A 17,734-nucleotide genomic window follows, 5' to 3' on the forward strand; every position below is an offset into this window, starting at 1 on the left:
GAGGAGGTCTTAAAGAAGATGGAATAAAAAGCTAAATATATGCAAACTGTTAAAGATTGCTTGCAGGTACAGCCTCCTAGGTTCAGTAGGTATTGCCCCTCCAAGCACTGGTCCTTTCCTGCTGCCTCCAGGCCAGCTCAGCCTAGGCCCAGGGGAAGCAGAACCACCAGCCAACAGCTCCAGGGAATGCAGAGATCTAAGCAATGGAGTTTCTCCTTTACAAAAACAGGGAGTGCAAGGCCACTCCCCTATGCTAAGTCCACACAATGACTTTATACTACCACCCAGTCCCTCTGCTCACCTGCCTGTGCCCCTAGGAGGAAAACTCTCCTTCCATGCAAGCAACTGGGCCACCATTACCAATGACCGCTAGGTCCTCAACATAGTATCCCAGGGATACAAATTTCATTTCTACACTCTGCCATACCCAAAAGGGTTCCCAGATCTTCCTCCAAACCAGTGGGCAGAGGCCAAAAAATAAGTCCTCTCCCTGCTTTCCATGAGGGCAATAGAGCATGTTCCTGCAGAACAGATAGGCCAAGGTTTCTATTCCAGACTCTTCCTGGTGCCCAGGAAAGAGGGCACGTGGGGCCCCATCCTCGATCTATCCATTCTAAACACCTGTTTGGTGATACCAAAATTCAAAATGCTCACCCTCCAGCAGCTTCTGCCTATGCTCCCCAGGGATGCTTGGTTAGCCACCCTAGATCTAAAAGAGGCCTACCTACACATCCCAGTCAGGGAATCATGCAGGAAATATTTATGTTTCAGGGCAGGATCTATTCACTTTCAATTCTCTGCACTTCCCTTTGGCTTATCTACTGCTCCCAGAGTTTTCACAAAATGTCTGGCTCCTGCCATTGCCTTCTGCAGGCAAAGACATATTCAAATTTACCATTACTTGGATGATTGCCTGGTTCAGGCAGACAGTCAGGAAAAGCTGCTCCAGCACCTGTCCTATGTAAAGAACCTACTGACCTCTCTGGGGTACACTATCAACGAAAAGAAATCAAAACTAGTCCCCACACAAAAAATTGTATTCCTCGGTGCAAGCCTGGACACAGCAGCCCAGATGGCATTCCTTACTCCAGAAAAACAAGCCTACTTTACAAAGTACTTCTCTGTACTAGCCACCAGAACCCATTTAACCGCAAGGAAAATCCTGCAAGCTGTAGGGTTTATGGCCTCTTGCATTCTACTCATTCCATATGCCAGACTGCATGTGAGGAAACTACAGTGGTACCTAAAAAGCCTTTGGTGTCAGCACTCTCAAGACCTGGAAACTCTTATACCAATGATAGCTTGTCTAAGTAAAGATTTTCTTTGGTGGGCAGCAGCATGCAACCACAACAAGGGGCTTCCCTTTTCACAACCCCATGCCGCTCAGACCCTCACCATAGACACATCAGACTATGCCTAGGGGGGTTCACGTAGGTGGCAGGTGCATTTAGGGCCAGTGGAGCCCAATTCAACTACATCTGCATATCAACCAAAAAGAGATGTTAGCTGTTCTGCATGCCCTGACAACTTTCAGACCCCTGCTCTCCCCGGGGCCTCTACTGATCAAGACAGACAACACCACAGTGATGTGGTATATGAACAGGCAGGTAGGAATGCATTCTTATCCTCTATGCAGGCTAGCCATGACCCTCTGGCACATGGCCTCAGCAATGCAGATACACTTGCTAGCAAAATTTCTGCCAGGCTCTTTCAACTCTCTGGCAGACAACTTAAACAGAAACCTTCTAGACCCACACGAGTGGCAGCTAGACCACAGGACCTTCACCCTTGTAACCCAGAAATGGGGCACCCCGCAGGTCGACCTCTTCGCCTCCCACTACAATCATCAGCACAGCAAATTCTGCACCAGGGACCCTCACAGCAAAGCCTGGAAAGTGGATGCTCTATCCTTCCAATGGGTAAACCTCTCGGTCTATGTGTTCCCCCCTATACCCCTTATTTCAAGGGTCCTGCTCAAAATAAGGGTGGAATAGCCAAGAGTAATCCTGATTGCCCCAGACTGGCCATGCCAGCACTGGTACCCACTGCTCTGCAGCATGTCACCCCTCCCATCATGGCACCTACCTCAGGTCCCAGCACTTCTGACCCAGGGGAATGGAGAATTCTTGCATCCCCATTTACAGACCCTCACCATGGCAGCCTGGCTTGTTCCCTGACCTCTCCTCAAGCTACAAGCCTAAGCCAACAAGTTCTAGAAGATGTTATATGTGTGGCCAGACACCCCAGCACTAGAACATCCTATGCTAAGTGGAAAAGATTTTGCACCTTGATCCAGGCTAAGGGAGCCACTATGACCCAGCCCTCCCTACCACTCATCCTGGATTACCTGGCAGACCTACTGCACAGGGGTCTATCTCTCTCTTCTATTAAAATTCATGCCTCAGCCATCCCTGCTCATTTCAGCACAGAGCCTCCTCTTTTCTCACACTCTCTCATCAAACAGTTCCTAAGAGGGGCTAAGAATTTAAGGCCACCCAGAAGAGCACCTACCCCTGCATTGGGACCTTAACTTTGTGTTGGAAAAGATTACCCTACCCCCCCCCCCTTTAAGCCTGCAGCATCACCAAAGTTAAATTTTCTCTCTTGGAAAACAGCCTTGATTCTGGCCATCACTTCAGCAAGAAGAGTTTCAGAGCTGCAAACACTTATGGCTGTAGAGCCCTTCATCATTTTCCATGCTGACAGGGTCTCTCTCAGGACTAACCGAAACTTCATGCCTAAAGAGGTGTCCAGTGTGGCTCTCAACCAATCCATTCAGTTACCCACCTTTTTTCCTAACCCACAAAACAAGGGGGAACGGATTCTGCACACTCTGGATATGCCCAGACAGCTCAGATTCTACATGGACAGGACTAAATCTTTCAGAAAGACTGATCAATTGCTAGTCAGCTTCACTGCAGGAGCAGAGGGCAAGGCCATATCCAAGCAAACAATGTCCAAATGGATAGCCCACTGCATCTATTTCTGCTACAAGCAGCATGGAAAACCACCCCCAAAGGGGGTCAAGACACACTCCACCAAAGCAACCTCTACCTCTACAGCCTTTCTAAGAGAGGTCCCCACTAGGGACATACTGGAGGCTGCAACCTGGACTTCTGTTCATACCTTCACCAAACATTACCACCTGCATATCTTCTCCAAATCCAGGGCAATATTTGCCACCACAGTCTTGCAGGGCATCCTAGCCAGCCCCCAGTCCTCTTGACTGCCTCCATCCTTTTCTTCAGCTTTGGGAATCAACCCAAAAGTGATGACTGCAACAGTGAAACACAAAGAACATAGTACAGTTGTGTACACTTACCATAAATGTAGGTGTTCGAGTGTATTCACTGTTGCAGTCCTGGTTAACCTCCCTCCATCTCCCTTATCTCTCTCTCTCTCTCTCTCCTTGCAAGGAAAATTTGGTATTTACTTCTACTGGTGGTATTCTCCCACCATTCCTTAGCTCCTGTTGGGGGCTCCTGACAGGGCAAGAAAAAATGATGTAATGGCATTGGCTGCCTGTTTTTATACCTCTGATGACCTGATGTCAGCTCTGGGGTGACAGCAACTAATGCAGAAGTACTAAGACTCTGGTATTCTGGCCAACTGAGGGCTACCCCTGGCAGGATAAGCCAAAAGTGATGACTGCAACATTGAATACACTCGAACATCTACATTTATGGTGAGTTTACACAACTGTACTTTCTGGGAGGTGTGCTAGAGAAGAGAAGAAACAGACTGCAGCACCCTTTCACTGCCTGGATATACTCTGCTGAAGAATTCAGGTGAAAGCTGACTCGAGTTTATTTTGGGGCTAATTTCAAAGCTAGCATGAGAGACTGCGGAGTGTGTGCGTGTTAATTTTTATTCATGTTCCGAGTAAGAGTTTGCATTACTGAACTTGCTGTTTTATGGAAAAACCTTGAAATGCTTCTTAAAGTTAAAACACACTATTCTACACTTGTCTTCTGGTTTATATATTTAAAAAAAAAAAAAACGTTCTTTGGTCCGTTCTTGCAGGACCTTTCTTTACCTTCTTCTTTTCCCTTTCTTTCTCTGACCTTAATGTCTGATAAACCATTAGGGTTTAATAAGTGCCCACAGGGAGTGCATATATTGTCTCAGCCCTTCTCATCTTGAAACCACCTATTCTATCTGTGAGGGGTTTCACCTACATGCATTGGCTGACCACCAAAACAAACATATTTTAAAGGGCCCAATTCCTTCCTCTGCCCCAGCTGCAGGTTCTTCCACTTCATGGGCTCAAACCACTGCCAAGAAGCATAAAGATGTCTGGGAACACAGGAAATGTTACCTGGATAAGTCTGCCTCGACATCCAGCAAGCCTCCCAAAAAGGCTCTTAGAGCATCGAAATCAAAATGCTTGGACCCGAGTAAGTCTGCTGACTCATCTGCTCAGACTCCTCTTCTTTCCTCAGGACCAACCCCTGCTGTCTTGAGATCTCCCTTTCAGGACAGATCCCCTAAAAGATCCTCTAAACCACCTTCCACATTTAACAGGTCTTCCCATAGCCTTTCTGGATCTGAGGTGGATAGACTTTATGAGGCAATTCCTTCAGACACAGATTCAGATGGGGGTTTTACCAGTTCTGTCCCCCACTTGGTCCATGAGTTGAATTTCTCCTTTCAGGGCTGTTGCTCCTTCTCCGATCTGACCTCCTGATTCTGCTTCAGCGTCCTCAGATCCTAACCCCCAAGAGTTGAGGTGTTAGAGCCCCGGTAGTGATTATCTCTCCAACTCCAGAACTTCCTTGACTCGCTTGGCTCTGACCATGTCAGAGCAAGAGTGGCTTTTGGACCCAAACCTTTGACATCAGTTCCTTGGAGCTGACTTCAACTCTGAAGCTTTTGGAGCCATTGCTTCCCCTCTAAGCCTCAGCTTTCGACAACGCGGTCCCAACTCCCCCTTCGGAGTGGGCGGCCAGTGAGGCTCAGCTCTGTTCTGCTCAGGAAGCTTTGGGTCTGTGGTGAACGTCTTCGTTGTCTATGGGCCCATCTGCCTTCGAAGTGATGGAGAGGGTTCTCTTCTTACCAAGGAGACTCTCGTCTCCCAATAATTTTGGATCCTCCCCTTACCTCCTTGTATACTGTGTCTGAGAACAACCACACGTCTGCCACCTCTAGGACAGCTGACCCAGCAAAGTCTCCAAGCTGGTCCATGCTTGGAATCCCAGGTCACCTCCAATACCTACCTGGAGCATCCCCACCCCCCTAGGAGGTACCCTGGAAGAGAAGATGCAAGAGGAGGCATCTGCATTTTGAGGAAGGGGATGGGTCCCTGAAATCTCCACCTGAGGATGTCTCCTTTGGAGACATCTTAGAAATCCTGTGCCATAAAGGTGGTTGGTCTAGCCAAAAACCCTACCCCTGAGGAAACTGTGTTCTTGGAGGCTTTTGGGTCTGGCCCATCTACATCTTGGATGTCCACCCCTGCTGATGCACTCATCAACCTAATCTAGGGCATGGAAGGAGCCAGACACTGTAGAACCTATCCCCAAATGCACAAATGGGATTCTTAGTGCCACAACAGACTAACCACATTGGACTATTGGGATTCTGGTAAATGCCATGGTTGTTGCGGCAGCCACCAAAAAGGAGCTACCTCAGGAAATCTCCAGTGTCTGCCACCCTAACATGGAGTCTAGGGTCATGGACAGATTTGGCAAGACCCACTTTCACACTATGAGCACTAAACTGTCTTTCTCATTTTACTAGGCTACAGAGGGAATTACTCAAAGAACTCTCTACCTCAGCCCCAGAGTCTATGTCTGTTGAGGAATGGAAGGTCTTTTCCTCCAAAATGGCCACTCTACACTCAGTTTCCAATGCATTCATGAGGTTAATTTCCCACTTTGCAGAGGGCACCTCAAGGGCCACCGGTTCAGGCATTGCCATTAGGCATCATGCTTGGATGCTGCTGTGTGACTTCATGGAACCTTTAAATTCATCATTGCACCTTTTGATTTATTGTCATTGTTTGGGCCCACTGTCAGAGAGATCCTCTCCCATAACAAGAAGGATGGAAAGACCTTGTCTGCCATCAGAACCGCTTTTCTGCCCCGCGAAGATCCTTCTGCAGGAATCAGCATGGTGGAAAAAAGATGTAGTTCAAGAAGTCTTAAGGGCCTTTTCAGGAATCCCAGGGAGACTTTCCCCCAGGGGTAGAGGGGGAAGCATTAGTAATGGTAGACACTGCCCACATGGCAGGAGGGTGTCCACAAAATCAAGGGTCTCTAGATTCATTTTCATGTAGACCATTTCAGCGCTCCTGAAAGGTTGCCAAGTGTCTCTGTCTGGAGGCAGTCAGTGGGGCGCTTATCCTTGCATACCCAGAAGCCTGGATAGCCATCACAAATGATCTGTGGGTGCAAAGGATCATATCCAGAGGCTACTCCATTTCTTTTTTGAAACATCCCAAACCAGAAAGATCTCTCCCCAATGTTCCACGCTGTCAGAGGGAATCAGCAGCTTTGGAGATTGCAAAGTTGCTAGATATGAGAGTCATCCAGAAGGTCCCTCCATCAAATTGGATCAAGATTCTTTTTTGTACCAAAAAAGACAGGGGATCTGAGGCCAATATTGGACCTGACATCCCAGAACAAGTCAGTAAAACAAAATCAAAATTCAGGATGGCTACAGTCCAGTCCATTCTACCTGTACTGCAAAATGGATGACTAGATGTGCTTGATAGATCTGAATGACGCATACTGTCATATCAAAATGAACAGATGCTCCAGAAGGCATCTCCGCTTCAGGCTGGGAGCCAGTCACTACTAATTCAGAACCCTCCGTTTTGGTCTCACTGCAACCCCCAGGGTGCTCACCAAATGCATGGTAGTAGCGACAACTCATTTGAGACTGCTGGCATTCCACATGTTTCCATACCTGGACAATTGGCTCCTCACTGCTCCAACCAGGCATTTACTCATCCAAGCCAGGAACCATTTGTTACACCAAGCCCCTTCCTTAGACAATAACCATCAATACGCAGTAATCACAATTGGACCCTGTCCAAGTAATAGACTTCATAGAAGCATGTCTGGACACATCCAAAACCCTGGCCTTCCTCCCTCCAGACAGAATTTCCACTCTGACCACATATCAGACAGATTGTATCAATAACAAATCCATCAGCAAAATTAGTACTTGGGGTCTATGGCTGCCACGATTACCCTGTTACCTACAGCATGACTACACATGAGAATTCTGCAGTGGACATTAGCAGTCCAGTGGTCCATGCAGCGACATCCTCAAAGCTATCCAGTCAAACTCTCAAGAATGTGACTCACTTCCAAGGGATGTGGACGCCATAGGAGACCAATCTGCATATCAATGTCTTAGAGATGAAAGTGGTCCTTCTAGCATTGCAAGCCCTACACAGGTTTCTTCCTCTAGGGACTATTGTGATACAAACAGACAATATGTCAGTTGTGTGGTATATCAACAAATAAGAAGGAACCAGGTCTTACCCCCTGTGTCAAGAAGTAATGAGAGTGTGGCAATGGGCGATCTCTACCAAGCACTTCCTAATTGCAACGCACATTCCGAGAGAGTGCAACATCCTAGCGGACAGGCTGAACAGAGTCTTGCTGATGTCTTATGAGTGGTCTCTAAAGCAATCAGTGGCAAACATGATCTTTCGCAAATGGGGTCAACCCTGTTGCGATCTCTTTACATCCTCTCACAACAACAAATGCAGCAGGTTCTTTGTCCTGATCCCTCCTCAGGGACAGTCCCCAAGAGATGCTGTGGTTCATGCTTGACACCCCAGTCTACTTTACACATTCCCACCTCTACCACTAATTCCCAGGTTTCTTCAGAAAGCACACAGGTTGAAGAGCAGAATAATCCTCATTGCTCCTTTCTGGCTTTGACAAGTCTGGTTCACCTTCCTGTGGCTTCATCTCATCTGCCCTCCATAGACATTGGAACTGGTTCCAGATCTACTGTGTCATCCATCAGGGCAGATTCACCCAGATCACCCATGCCTAAAACTAACTGCATGGTTTCTCCAATTCCAATGATGGCTAGACATTCCAGGCTTTCTTCTGCTGTCCAAAAGATTTTGAATTCATCCCACAAAGCATCCCCTAGGAAAATTTGTAAGAGCAAATGGAAAAGATTCTCCATATGGGCACAACAGAAGTAGATGAATCCCTTTACTGCCCCCATTCCTGCAGTCCTAGTCTTCCTTGCTGATATCTTTCAAAATGGGGCAACTTACTCCACTGTAAAAGTGCAGCTGGCGGCCATTTCAAATTATCACATCTTAGAAAATTTTTCATCTCTAGCTTCTTCAAAATTATGCAAAGCCTTTCTTAGAGGTACCTTCTTGCTTTACCCCTCCTTTCAAAGATCCCACTTTTCCTTGGGGTTTGACTATGATTCTTTAGGCAGTAGTCCAGCCTCCTCTTGAACCTTCGGCCAACGTAGATTTTAAATTTCTTTCATGGAAAACTGTTTTCTTGGTGGCCATCAGTTCTGCAAGATGGGTTTCTGAGTTACAAGCCCTTTCTTCCAAACCTATTTCATTTTCCATAAAGATAGAGTCACTTTATGTACCAACCCTTCTTTTTTACCCAAAGTTGTTACAGTGAATAATATTGACCAGTCAATTGACCTACCAGTTTTCTTTCCCAATTTTCAAAGCAAGAAAGAGTATATCCTTCGTCTGTTAGATGTTCATTGACAACAGCATTTTTATCTGGTCAGGACAAAATCATTCAGAAAGTCTGATCAATTGTTCATATCCTTTGCCAGTATCAGAAAAGGAAAACCAGTTTTTAAGATCACATTAGCCAAATGGTTAAGAGATTGCATTTATTTTGTATATGCATCTATGTGTATATCTTTGCCAAGACAAGTCAGAGCCCAGTCTACCAGATCTGTGTCAGCATCCCAAGCTTTTTGCTCTAGGCTATCGTTTGATGATATTTGTGCAGCAGCTTCATGGTCAAACTCTCATACCTTTATTTCATACTATAAGCTACATATATCCAAAAATAGAGCTGCCATTGCATCTGCAATGTTCCAGAATCTCCTTCCATGAGGGCCACCCAAGGTTACAGTAGCTGGAGACTCTGTCCCACAGGTTGAGAAATGAATGAAAATGACACCGTCAGATAAGGAAGTTATGTACTTACCATAATGTTCCATCTGTGTTTTCCATTTTCATTCTTTCTCAACCTTCCCACCCTTCTTACCCCTGCCTGTGGCTGGGAAAGACCTGACGGATATGCTTATAGGAAAAAAAGTTCCTGTTTGAGCTTCTGAACCTTGTTCTATCTCATTCTATTAGTTACTTAATTATAAAAGAAAAAACAGTTCAGGCACACCAGCAAACGGCTCACAGTTAATTTATTGCACTAAAATTCCACACACAAGCGCATGTTAGGGCAAAAGCGCATGTGTGTGGAATTGTACTGCAGTAAATTAACTGTGAGCTGTTTCCTGGTGTGCTTGAACTGCTTTTTCTTTTATTGGTTTCCATTTGCAGTTATTTTCTGCTGTTCTTGTGCTTTTAAGTTAATTATATATATACTTTTGAATATAATCTGCAGTATGTTAGCAGCAAACTCAGTCTGAGGTAATTTGGGGGAATGAGGCATTTTGGGTAGGGGAGGAGCTCCAGCTTCAGAGCCTAAAGCTTTGGAAAGCAGCTGAGTCGGACCCGAGACCCACAGGTTGAGGAAGAATGAAAATGGACAACACAGATGGAACGTTATGGTGAGTACATAACTTATTTTTACCTAAGATTTGAGCAGAATTCTTTCCTCATATGTGGAGACATCGTTATCATAGTGTGTCTGGATGTTTTATGTCTGGAGTACAGCTGTGTTTTGTCAAGATGATAACAATACAGTATTTGCCATTACAGTTGAGGGGATGGTTGTGGTGGCCAAGTCTAGGCCATGCTAAAGACAGTTTTCTGCCCCTTAAGCAGCTGCTAGCCAAGGCATCCCTTATGGTCTTTGAATGGTCCATCCACTAGGAATGATGGGACCATAGTGATTTGACCAAAATCCTCTTAGCTCAAGTAAATGGCAAACCATTAAAGGGATTCATGAACATGGGTGGCACTGGATATTAGGCTGTAAGGTTAGAAAAGCACTGTTATCTTGAGCTTGCATTCTCTCTAAGACACAGTAAGCACCCATTTATGTGGTTTACAGCACACTACTGATAATGTTGAACTTATCAAAATTACAATAAGTTGTCTACCAGAATAGGGGAGTCTGTCTTCTACTGTTGTGTGATTGGATAAGTAATTTAATTTGATAGCACATCTTTGCAAGAACTACTAGACTCAGGCAGCATGGTTGCCCTTATAAAGGAGCAGAATGAATATAAAAAAGATGACATTTACTAAGGAAGCAGTTATAGCCTGTATTCATGGAGATACAAAATACAATATCCCATTACTCAACTAGAAATACAGATTGTGCTAAAAAGGTGTATTACTGTAATCCTCAGTTTAATGCATGAGTTGTTAATATGGAAAGACTTTCCACATTTAAAAGATTTGTAAAGGTAACAGGAAGAGTACAATTATTTTGAGAGACCTTGTCAGTATGGGAAGGAGAACCACAATCATCAACTGAATGAGCCTAAAGTTTCTCATCTGCCTAACCTGGAAAAGGAACGAAACAGCCACCAAATACACTTATTAGAGTGTACATAGCCAACAAAAATCAAGGCATTATGTTAGACAGCCCTAAAGGTACAAATATTTAGCTATGGTCACAAAAGAACTTATGCCATTTAAAGTGATGTGTCAATATACACTTACAGAGCAGACTACAAGAGTTGGACCAGTAGAAAGAAGGGAATTGTGTAGAAAACTGTCGGAGCCTGCAGATGGTACAAAGAAAGAAGTGTCATTAAAGCCTACCGGTACTGCAGAACAGGGAGAAGAAATAAAGAGGAGGAGTCACTCACTGAGAGGGTGTATTCCAAGGGAATAAAGTTAGATGTGGAAAATAAACAACCTGAGCAGAATTATAAACTTTGCCAACCTAAAACAGAAAGCCCTGTAAAATGAGAATTTTAAGTAGCAGGTGAGTATTGAGAAAGGGAAATTTGAAAATAAGAAAGACTGCAGGAGTGTCGGATGCAGACGTATCTGATCAGAATTCTAAATTAATTTATGTCATTGTAACACGCAAAACTCATATAAGATTCAGGTATCTGAAATAGGAAAAAGAGTGAAGGCTGCCCTCTCCAAAGCAAAAAACACTGCTTCCATTTGACCAGATGGCGTCCCAGGTTGCGTCCTACATGAACTACAAGAGGAACTAATCCCTCAAATAAAACCGCTATACAATCTCAGCCTCACTACAGGATATGTGCCCACAGAATGGCGTACAACAACAGTGGTCCCACTCCACAAAGGTGGAGCCTCTACGGACCCTGGAAACTATCGCCCCATAAGCCTGACTAGCTTAGTCTGCAAGGCTATGGAGAGGATCATCATGGAGCTCATAAACAAAGACATTGGAGACCTACAGACACTAGATCCTACCCAGTTCGGCTTTGTCAAGGGCAGATCCTGCCTTTTGAACCTGGTTGACTTCTTTGAAGCAGTCACCAAAGCCATAGATGAAGGGAAGGTAGTCCACACAGCCTATCTGGACCTTGCAAAGGCATTTGACACAATACCCCACTCGGGCATCATAGATAAGCTATCCAGCTTAAATATAAACCCCTATGTCACAAGATGGGTCGCAAACTGGCTGAAAGACAGAACCCACAGAGTGAGAGTTGCTGGAGCCATGTCGGACTCGAAACCGGTCACAAGTGGCGTTCCACAGGGTTCTGTCCTGGGACCACACTTGTTCGGTATATACTTTTCCGAGGTACAGGCAAACGTGGGAGGACTATGGCTCACCAAGTTCGCAGACGACTGCAAACTGGGCGCCATAATCAACTCTCCAACATCCTTCAAAAAGGTCTCACAGAGACAGATAACTGGTGCCAGCGCCATGATTTAAAGCTAAATGCCAAAAAATGTATAGTCATACCCTTTGGCAAAAACAATGTGCCCACAAATTACCACATAGGCGGAAACCCATTAAGTACAGAGAACGTTATTAGGGTCCTGGGGACCCAAGTTGATAGCAATCTCTCCTTTGAAAACCACATTGCCAAAGTGGTTAGAAAGACCTTCTACATAGCCCACCTCATCATGAAGGGTTTCACATCTAGATCAAGAGAGGTAATCGTGCCCCTTTATTCATCCCTCATCAGGCCCATCATAGAATACAATGCCCCTTTTGGGATGTACCTTACCCGACACCTGCAGCAATTAGAAAGACCCCAAAAGTATCTCACCAAGAGGATCAAGGGTCTCAAACAGATGCCATATGCTGCTCAGTTAAAAAAACTCCAGCTCTACTCAGTTGCATACCGCCTACTTCGAGGCGATCTATGCCTGACATACAAAGCTATGTCAAATCCAGAATTAATGGACATGCTCCACCTCAGTAAATCTAAATCCCTTAGAGCCACACGCTCGAGGGACTTGAACCTCAGCACAGAAATAAATAGAACCTGCTGGAGGGACAGGTTCATAACCCAGAGGCTCCCTTCGCTCTGGAGTAGAATTCCAGTTCATGTGAGGCAGAGCACCTCACTGAATCTCTTCAAGAAGAATCTCGATAAGTGGATGGGGGATCGTAGGTTTGTCCCAGGGATTACTCCCGTGTCACTATTAGACAGAGGCACAGTAAACTAAACCTTAAAAAGGGCACAGTATACTCAAATCAAGGGGTGGCGTAAGCATACAGAATCGGGCTAGGCTTATAATTGCCCCAGGGCAGATAGCCTAGTATGAACCTATGAACCTAAGTAAAACTGAAGATAAATTGTTTTCTGAGGGAGCTCAACATAAAGAAAAAGAATGGGAAGGGTGATGTGATGTTCAGCCCATAAAGAAGGAAAGAAAAAGGTGAGGGTAGTGTATCCTAAAAGACAAGATGACCTTGAGCAGAGCCCTAATAATGTTGTGCTGAGCCAAGATACAGGAACTTTAAGCAACAAATGATTTCTAAATGTGTCAGACTCATAAGGGAAAGGAAATGGGAACTAGGAGTAAAACTCTAGCCAAGCTAGCCAATAAAGGCTTTATTGATGTGAATGTATCTATAAAGACTTAAAGGTAAAAAGCCATGGATATTCAGAAGCCCTATAGCTGAAATACTTATACCCTTAAGGGGTCATTTGATTATATCCCATGGGCCTGTATTACAGGAGGATTAGGGTATCACACAGTAAAAACTCTGACTTGGCTAGGTTTTTCTTGTAGTTTTTGCTAATTGGTTTGTCTGTATGACCTTTTTACTCTTTAGCTGGGAAATAGGGATAGGGAAGATATAGCAAGTGTCACTAAACATTATTGGTATGAATTGCCTTTCTAAGGAGAACTATTAGATACTGAGCCACTCGTGTCCATTGTAATGAGATAGTAGGTAGTGCCTTCTATCTCACAATAGACTGACCCAGAAAGTACTTCAGAGGAGATTGACCTCCAGGTAAGCCAGTTAAAATTTTAAACGGTATTGTGAGAGACTGGCACTTTGAGGACAGTAAAGAAAATACAACTAGAATAGTAAGAGATGAAGCTGAGGAAGATGTTCCCACATCTTACTCATGCTTTGGGTCACAAAATGATTTGATGTACAGAGTAAGGACAGAGAAGAAGTAGTACGTCAGTTATTAGTGCCCAAACCCATAAGAAATGTACTGGGAGGATACTAGGTGTGGACAAGAGTAAAGTACATTGCGTAGCAAGGTTTTACTGGCCAGAAATAATGAAAGAAATTGAACATTTCTGTTGCTGGATGCCCTGAATGCCAGAACACAGACCCTTTCCCAGACTTTAAAAATCGTTTGATGACATTACCCATCGTAGATGTGCCTTTTGATCTTCTTGCTGTGGTCACTTTTGGGTCATTGGTAAAATACAGCAACGGGTTTCAGTGCATCTTGGTTATTTTGGACTGTGAAACTAAGAACCTTGAGGCCATCTCACTACACAAGACTACTGCTAAAGCAATAGCTAGGGAGGTAATTATCTTATTTTTCAGAGTAGGGATACCTAAGGAAATACAGACTGACCGGGGGACTAATTTATGTCCATATTAACACACCAACTATGCTAACCCTTTAAGATCAGACAGTTATAAACCTCATTATACCATCCTTAATGAGCTAGACTGGTGAAACATTTAACTAAACATTAAAATCATAAATGGTGAAATTACTGAGGAAAATGCTAAAAATTATGGTCAGTTAAACCATAACTTGTGTTTGTTATTAAAGAAGTACCACAGGCCTCAACAGGCATTCCTTTTGTGTTGTTGATTAACTGGTATCTTGGTGAACCATTAAGTATTGATAAAGAAATTTTGGGAAGAAAAGAAAATCTCATTTAAAAGTCTTATGGAACACTTCACCCGCTTACAAGATAGGCTGAAAGTGGTGGCACCCATCATAAGAGAACATAATGAAGAAATGAGGCACAATGTGGCTCTTCATAAGGATATGGGCCGGACTGGTGAAAAAGTCTGCTGGGTTAGAAGAACACATAAGGTGGGAAAGCCAAATGTTATGATTCAGCTAATTCTTCCTGAAAGATCAGTTGATTTTGGTATGCTTGACTTCTTTTGTTGGTGATAAATTGTTATGTTTGCATTGTGGTAGCTGTGTACTGAAAATGTGTTATTAGTTAATGCAGACAGTTTTGTTTTTGAGCATGGATGTTTATAAAGTATTTTGTAAAACACTGAACTACTGAAAAACCCAGTTAAATTTTTGAAAAATAAATTTGAATATATCTGGAGCAGATTTAAGCTCTTGATAATGCCAGGGTGGCTATGGATAAAATTCTTAATGAGCACCAACTCACTTTGGCATTGGCAAAGGGTGAAGCTGTGTGTATTTGTTTGGATAATTCTGAGTGGTTAAGTGCACTGCATGTTGTGCTATGTATATTTATATATTTTTTCTTTCAACAGAGAACTAGATCAAGCTGCAGATGCTGCAATTGAGCGAAAAAATGAAAATGAGCTAAATCTTATTCAGTCAAAGTGCACACCAGCTACAAATTCTTCAGTAATAGAGAAGATCAATAAAGCAAGAGCCCAGCTTAAGAGAACATAGACTTTGCATTGTGCAGATATTGACTCGGATCTCTGAACTGTTTTCAGTATTTCTCAGCTGGTACTTGTTTTGTAGACTGATGCTGTATGAAGACATTTATGTTAAGTACTGCAGTTCCATTCCAATCTGCATTGGACAACGGTGGATTTTCTTGCAGCAAAAAAGCCAAGACAAGAGACAAAACTGCTTACATTTCATTATAGCAGGAGTTAAGCAGAAAATGTACAAACTACATTACTGAGATTATCTAGCAGAAAAAAAATAAAATATCAGCTCTTTTGTATTTATTCAAACGTATGCACAAATAAAGTAGAAACAATTTAACTGGTGAATTCTTTGTTTGCCAGCTTTGTTAATCCACAGTTTATTTTCTTATCAGTTATGGGATACTAAATTGTACTGCAGCTTTAATAATCTTGTTGTGATTTGTAATTTTTTTAATAACAAAATACAGTGCCACGTATCTGTGCCAAACTGCATGCATCCAGTTTATTTCTCTGTCTTCATTTTGGCTTGCTATCGTTTGTCTGTTTTTGCCTGTCTTGAATGTGTTAGCACTTCATTTCAGTGTTGTTATTGTTCCTATCCATTGTCCTCATCAGATACAGTCTTTTTATATGTAATTTTTCAGAAGATGTCTTACTGGGATCATTAGGGTACCCACTGCTGGGCTAGGGGCTTAGTGGAGGTGGAATGAGTGGCTGCTGTATGGGTGGCTATTATGCTTTTTCCCAGTTTTATCAATGAACGGGTGATGGTACACTGCACAGAGATGACTTATCTGACGTCCATTCCACATACAAGCTACATGTAATCCTGACTTGCCATTTTCTTCCAAATTTTATTTAACAGTGGTCCTCATTGCCTAATGTGTCCTATGTAGAAGGCAGAACGCAAAGTCCTTTCCTCTGCATTTGGTCCTGTTTTCTTTTATTTCTTCTATACCCTTTTATTGCCTGTGCTTTTTGCATATTCCCTTTTCTCTGAGATATGGCAATCTTGAGTGTTGGTATTTTATACCTGTAAAAGAGAGAGAGAGAGAGAGAGAGAGATGAGTTTAGGAGCAGGGGGCTTCCCCCCCCCCCCCAGTCTGAAGTGCAGGGCGCTTGCCCTCCTTGCAAAATACAAGCTTAAAGAAGTATGATGTTTGATACTTGTTCTTCTCTTGCATTTTCAGTTTTTTTTTTTTTGGTGTGTCAGCACTCCGCATTATAAGTGCCAACATTTCCATAGGGTGCCATACAAACAGTAGCCTTAAACAAGTAGCAAAGTGCACCATAATACTAGATTTAATTCTTATTTCATCTTTACAGTGAGCTTTAATGTATAGGTTCGCATCCACCAACATCACAATTTGCACAACTGCAACCACAAAGGCAAAATATCTCAATCCTGCATCAACAACATCTGAAAAAACAGGATAAGTAGTGACCATAAAGCCAAGGTTCCCCTGAGGAATAAAGGGATGAATAAAACCAAGTCCAGCAATCTTGCAGCACAATAAATTAATTTTATTAAGCACTTTCGGTGTGGAAGATGGGCCTTCTGCTACCAGATACTTATTGTATGTAATATGTTAAGTAAAGTGTCGTTAAGAGACTGCCTTTTGTTTTCATATCAGTGAGGTATTATTCAACATCGTTCTCAGACTCAAAAAAAGATTGTAAAAACTTGGAAAACTTATAGATCTTTCATGTAAAAAAATATATATATGTATATATATATATATATATATATATATATATATATATATATATATATATATATATATACATATACACATATACACACACACACACACACTCTTGAAAGTGAAGAAGTTCAAATTGATTACAATTCATTTGGTTCTTCCACTTCTGTTTGTAGGATGTGGATGACAGCTTTTGATTCTTGGCTTGTTGGCATGTCCCTGCTTTTCAGTAACCCAGAAGATTACTTGTGCCTCAAGTAGGGAAGCAGTACTTTCAGTTTGCAGTTCTACCATTTTGTCTAACAGATGTACCCACAGTTTTTGCACAGTGACCAGTCCCTGCCATAGTGACACTCAGGCTGAAAGCTGTACACGTTTATCCCAATCTGAACTGCTGCCAAATTCAAGCACACTGTAGTAAACAGTTAACAGGCAGAATAATTCTAATAATTCAATTTTTTCAATTTTATTAAATTATCACTTAGTACATTAATAGAAAAATCAAACTGTATTAACATTTTTGCATTCAAATGTATTATACATAGTTATGTTTTCTTTTTAACAAATCTCATTCACTCCAGTATTACATAAATTTCTCAGTTCCTGCTATCCCTTAAACCTCATTCCTCCTCTGAACATTATGCATATATTGTTCCCACAGATTCCATTTATTTCTATGTAATTTGCTCCGTACTTTTTCTAAACATCCCATCTGCAGTTCTTTCTTCTCTTTTGCAGTATTCAGTACTTCAATTACAGTCAGTTTAGATTTTAATTTCCATTTTCTAGCAATTGCTTTTTTTGGCAACCAGTAGCATTAAAATTAGTAAGGCCTTACTATGTCTAGGCAATTCAAATCCT

At 42.8% G+C, this 17,734-nt stretch overlaps 1 protein-coding gene across 1 annotated transcript in view; it reads left to right on the forward strand.

The window, feature by feature from the left end:
- The window catches only part of VPS16 (VPS16 core subunit of CORVET and HOPS complexes), a 1,917,946-nt gene extending 1,902,431 nt beyond the window's left edge, over positions 1 to 15,515 (forward strand). The window contains exon 24 of the mRNA XM_044060689.1: positions 15,039 to 15,515. Coding sequence (XP_043916624.1) covers positions 15,039 to 15,183 — 145 coding nt within the window. The 3' untranslated portion in view covers positions 15,184 to 15,515. The remainder of the gene's footprint in view (positions 1 to 15,038) is intronic.
- The last annotated feature ends 2,219 nt before the right edge of the window (positions 15,516 to 17,734 follow it).

The sequence above is a fragment of the Protopterus annectens genome, chromosome 2.part0 (genome assembly GCF_019279795.1).
Source record: "Protopterus annectens isolate FY-2018-M chromosome 2.part0, PAN1.0, whole genome shotgun sequence".
Taxonomy (NCBI): domain Eukaryota; kingdom Metazoa; phylum Chordata; order Ceratodontiformes; family Protopteridae; genus Protopterus; species Protopterus annectens.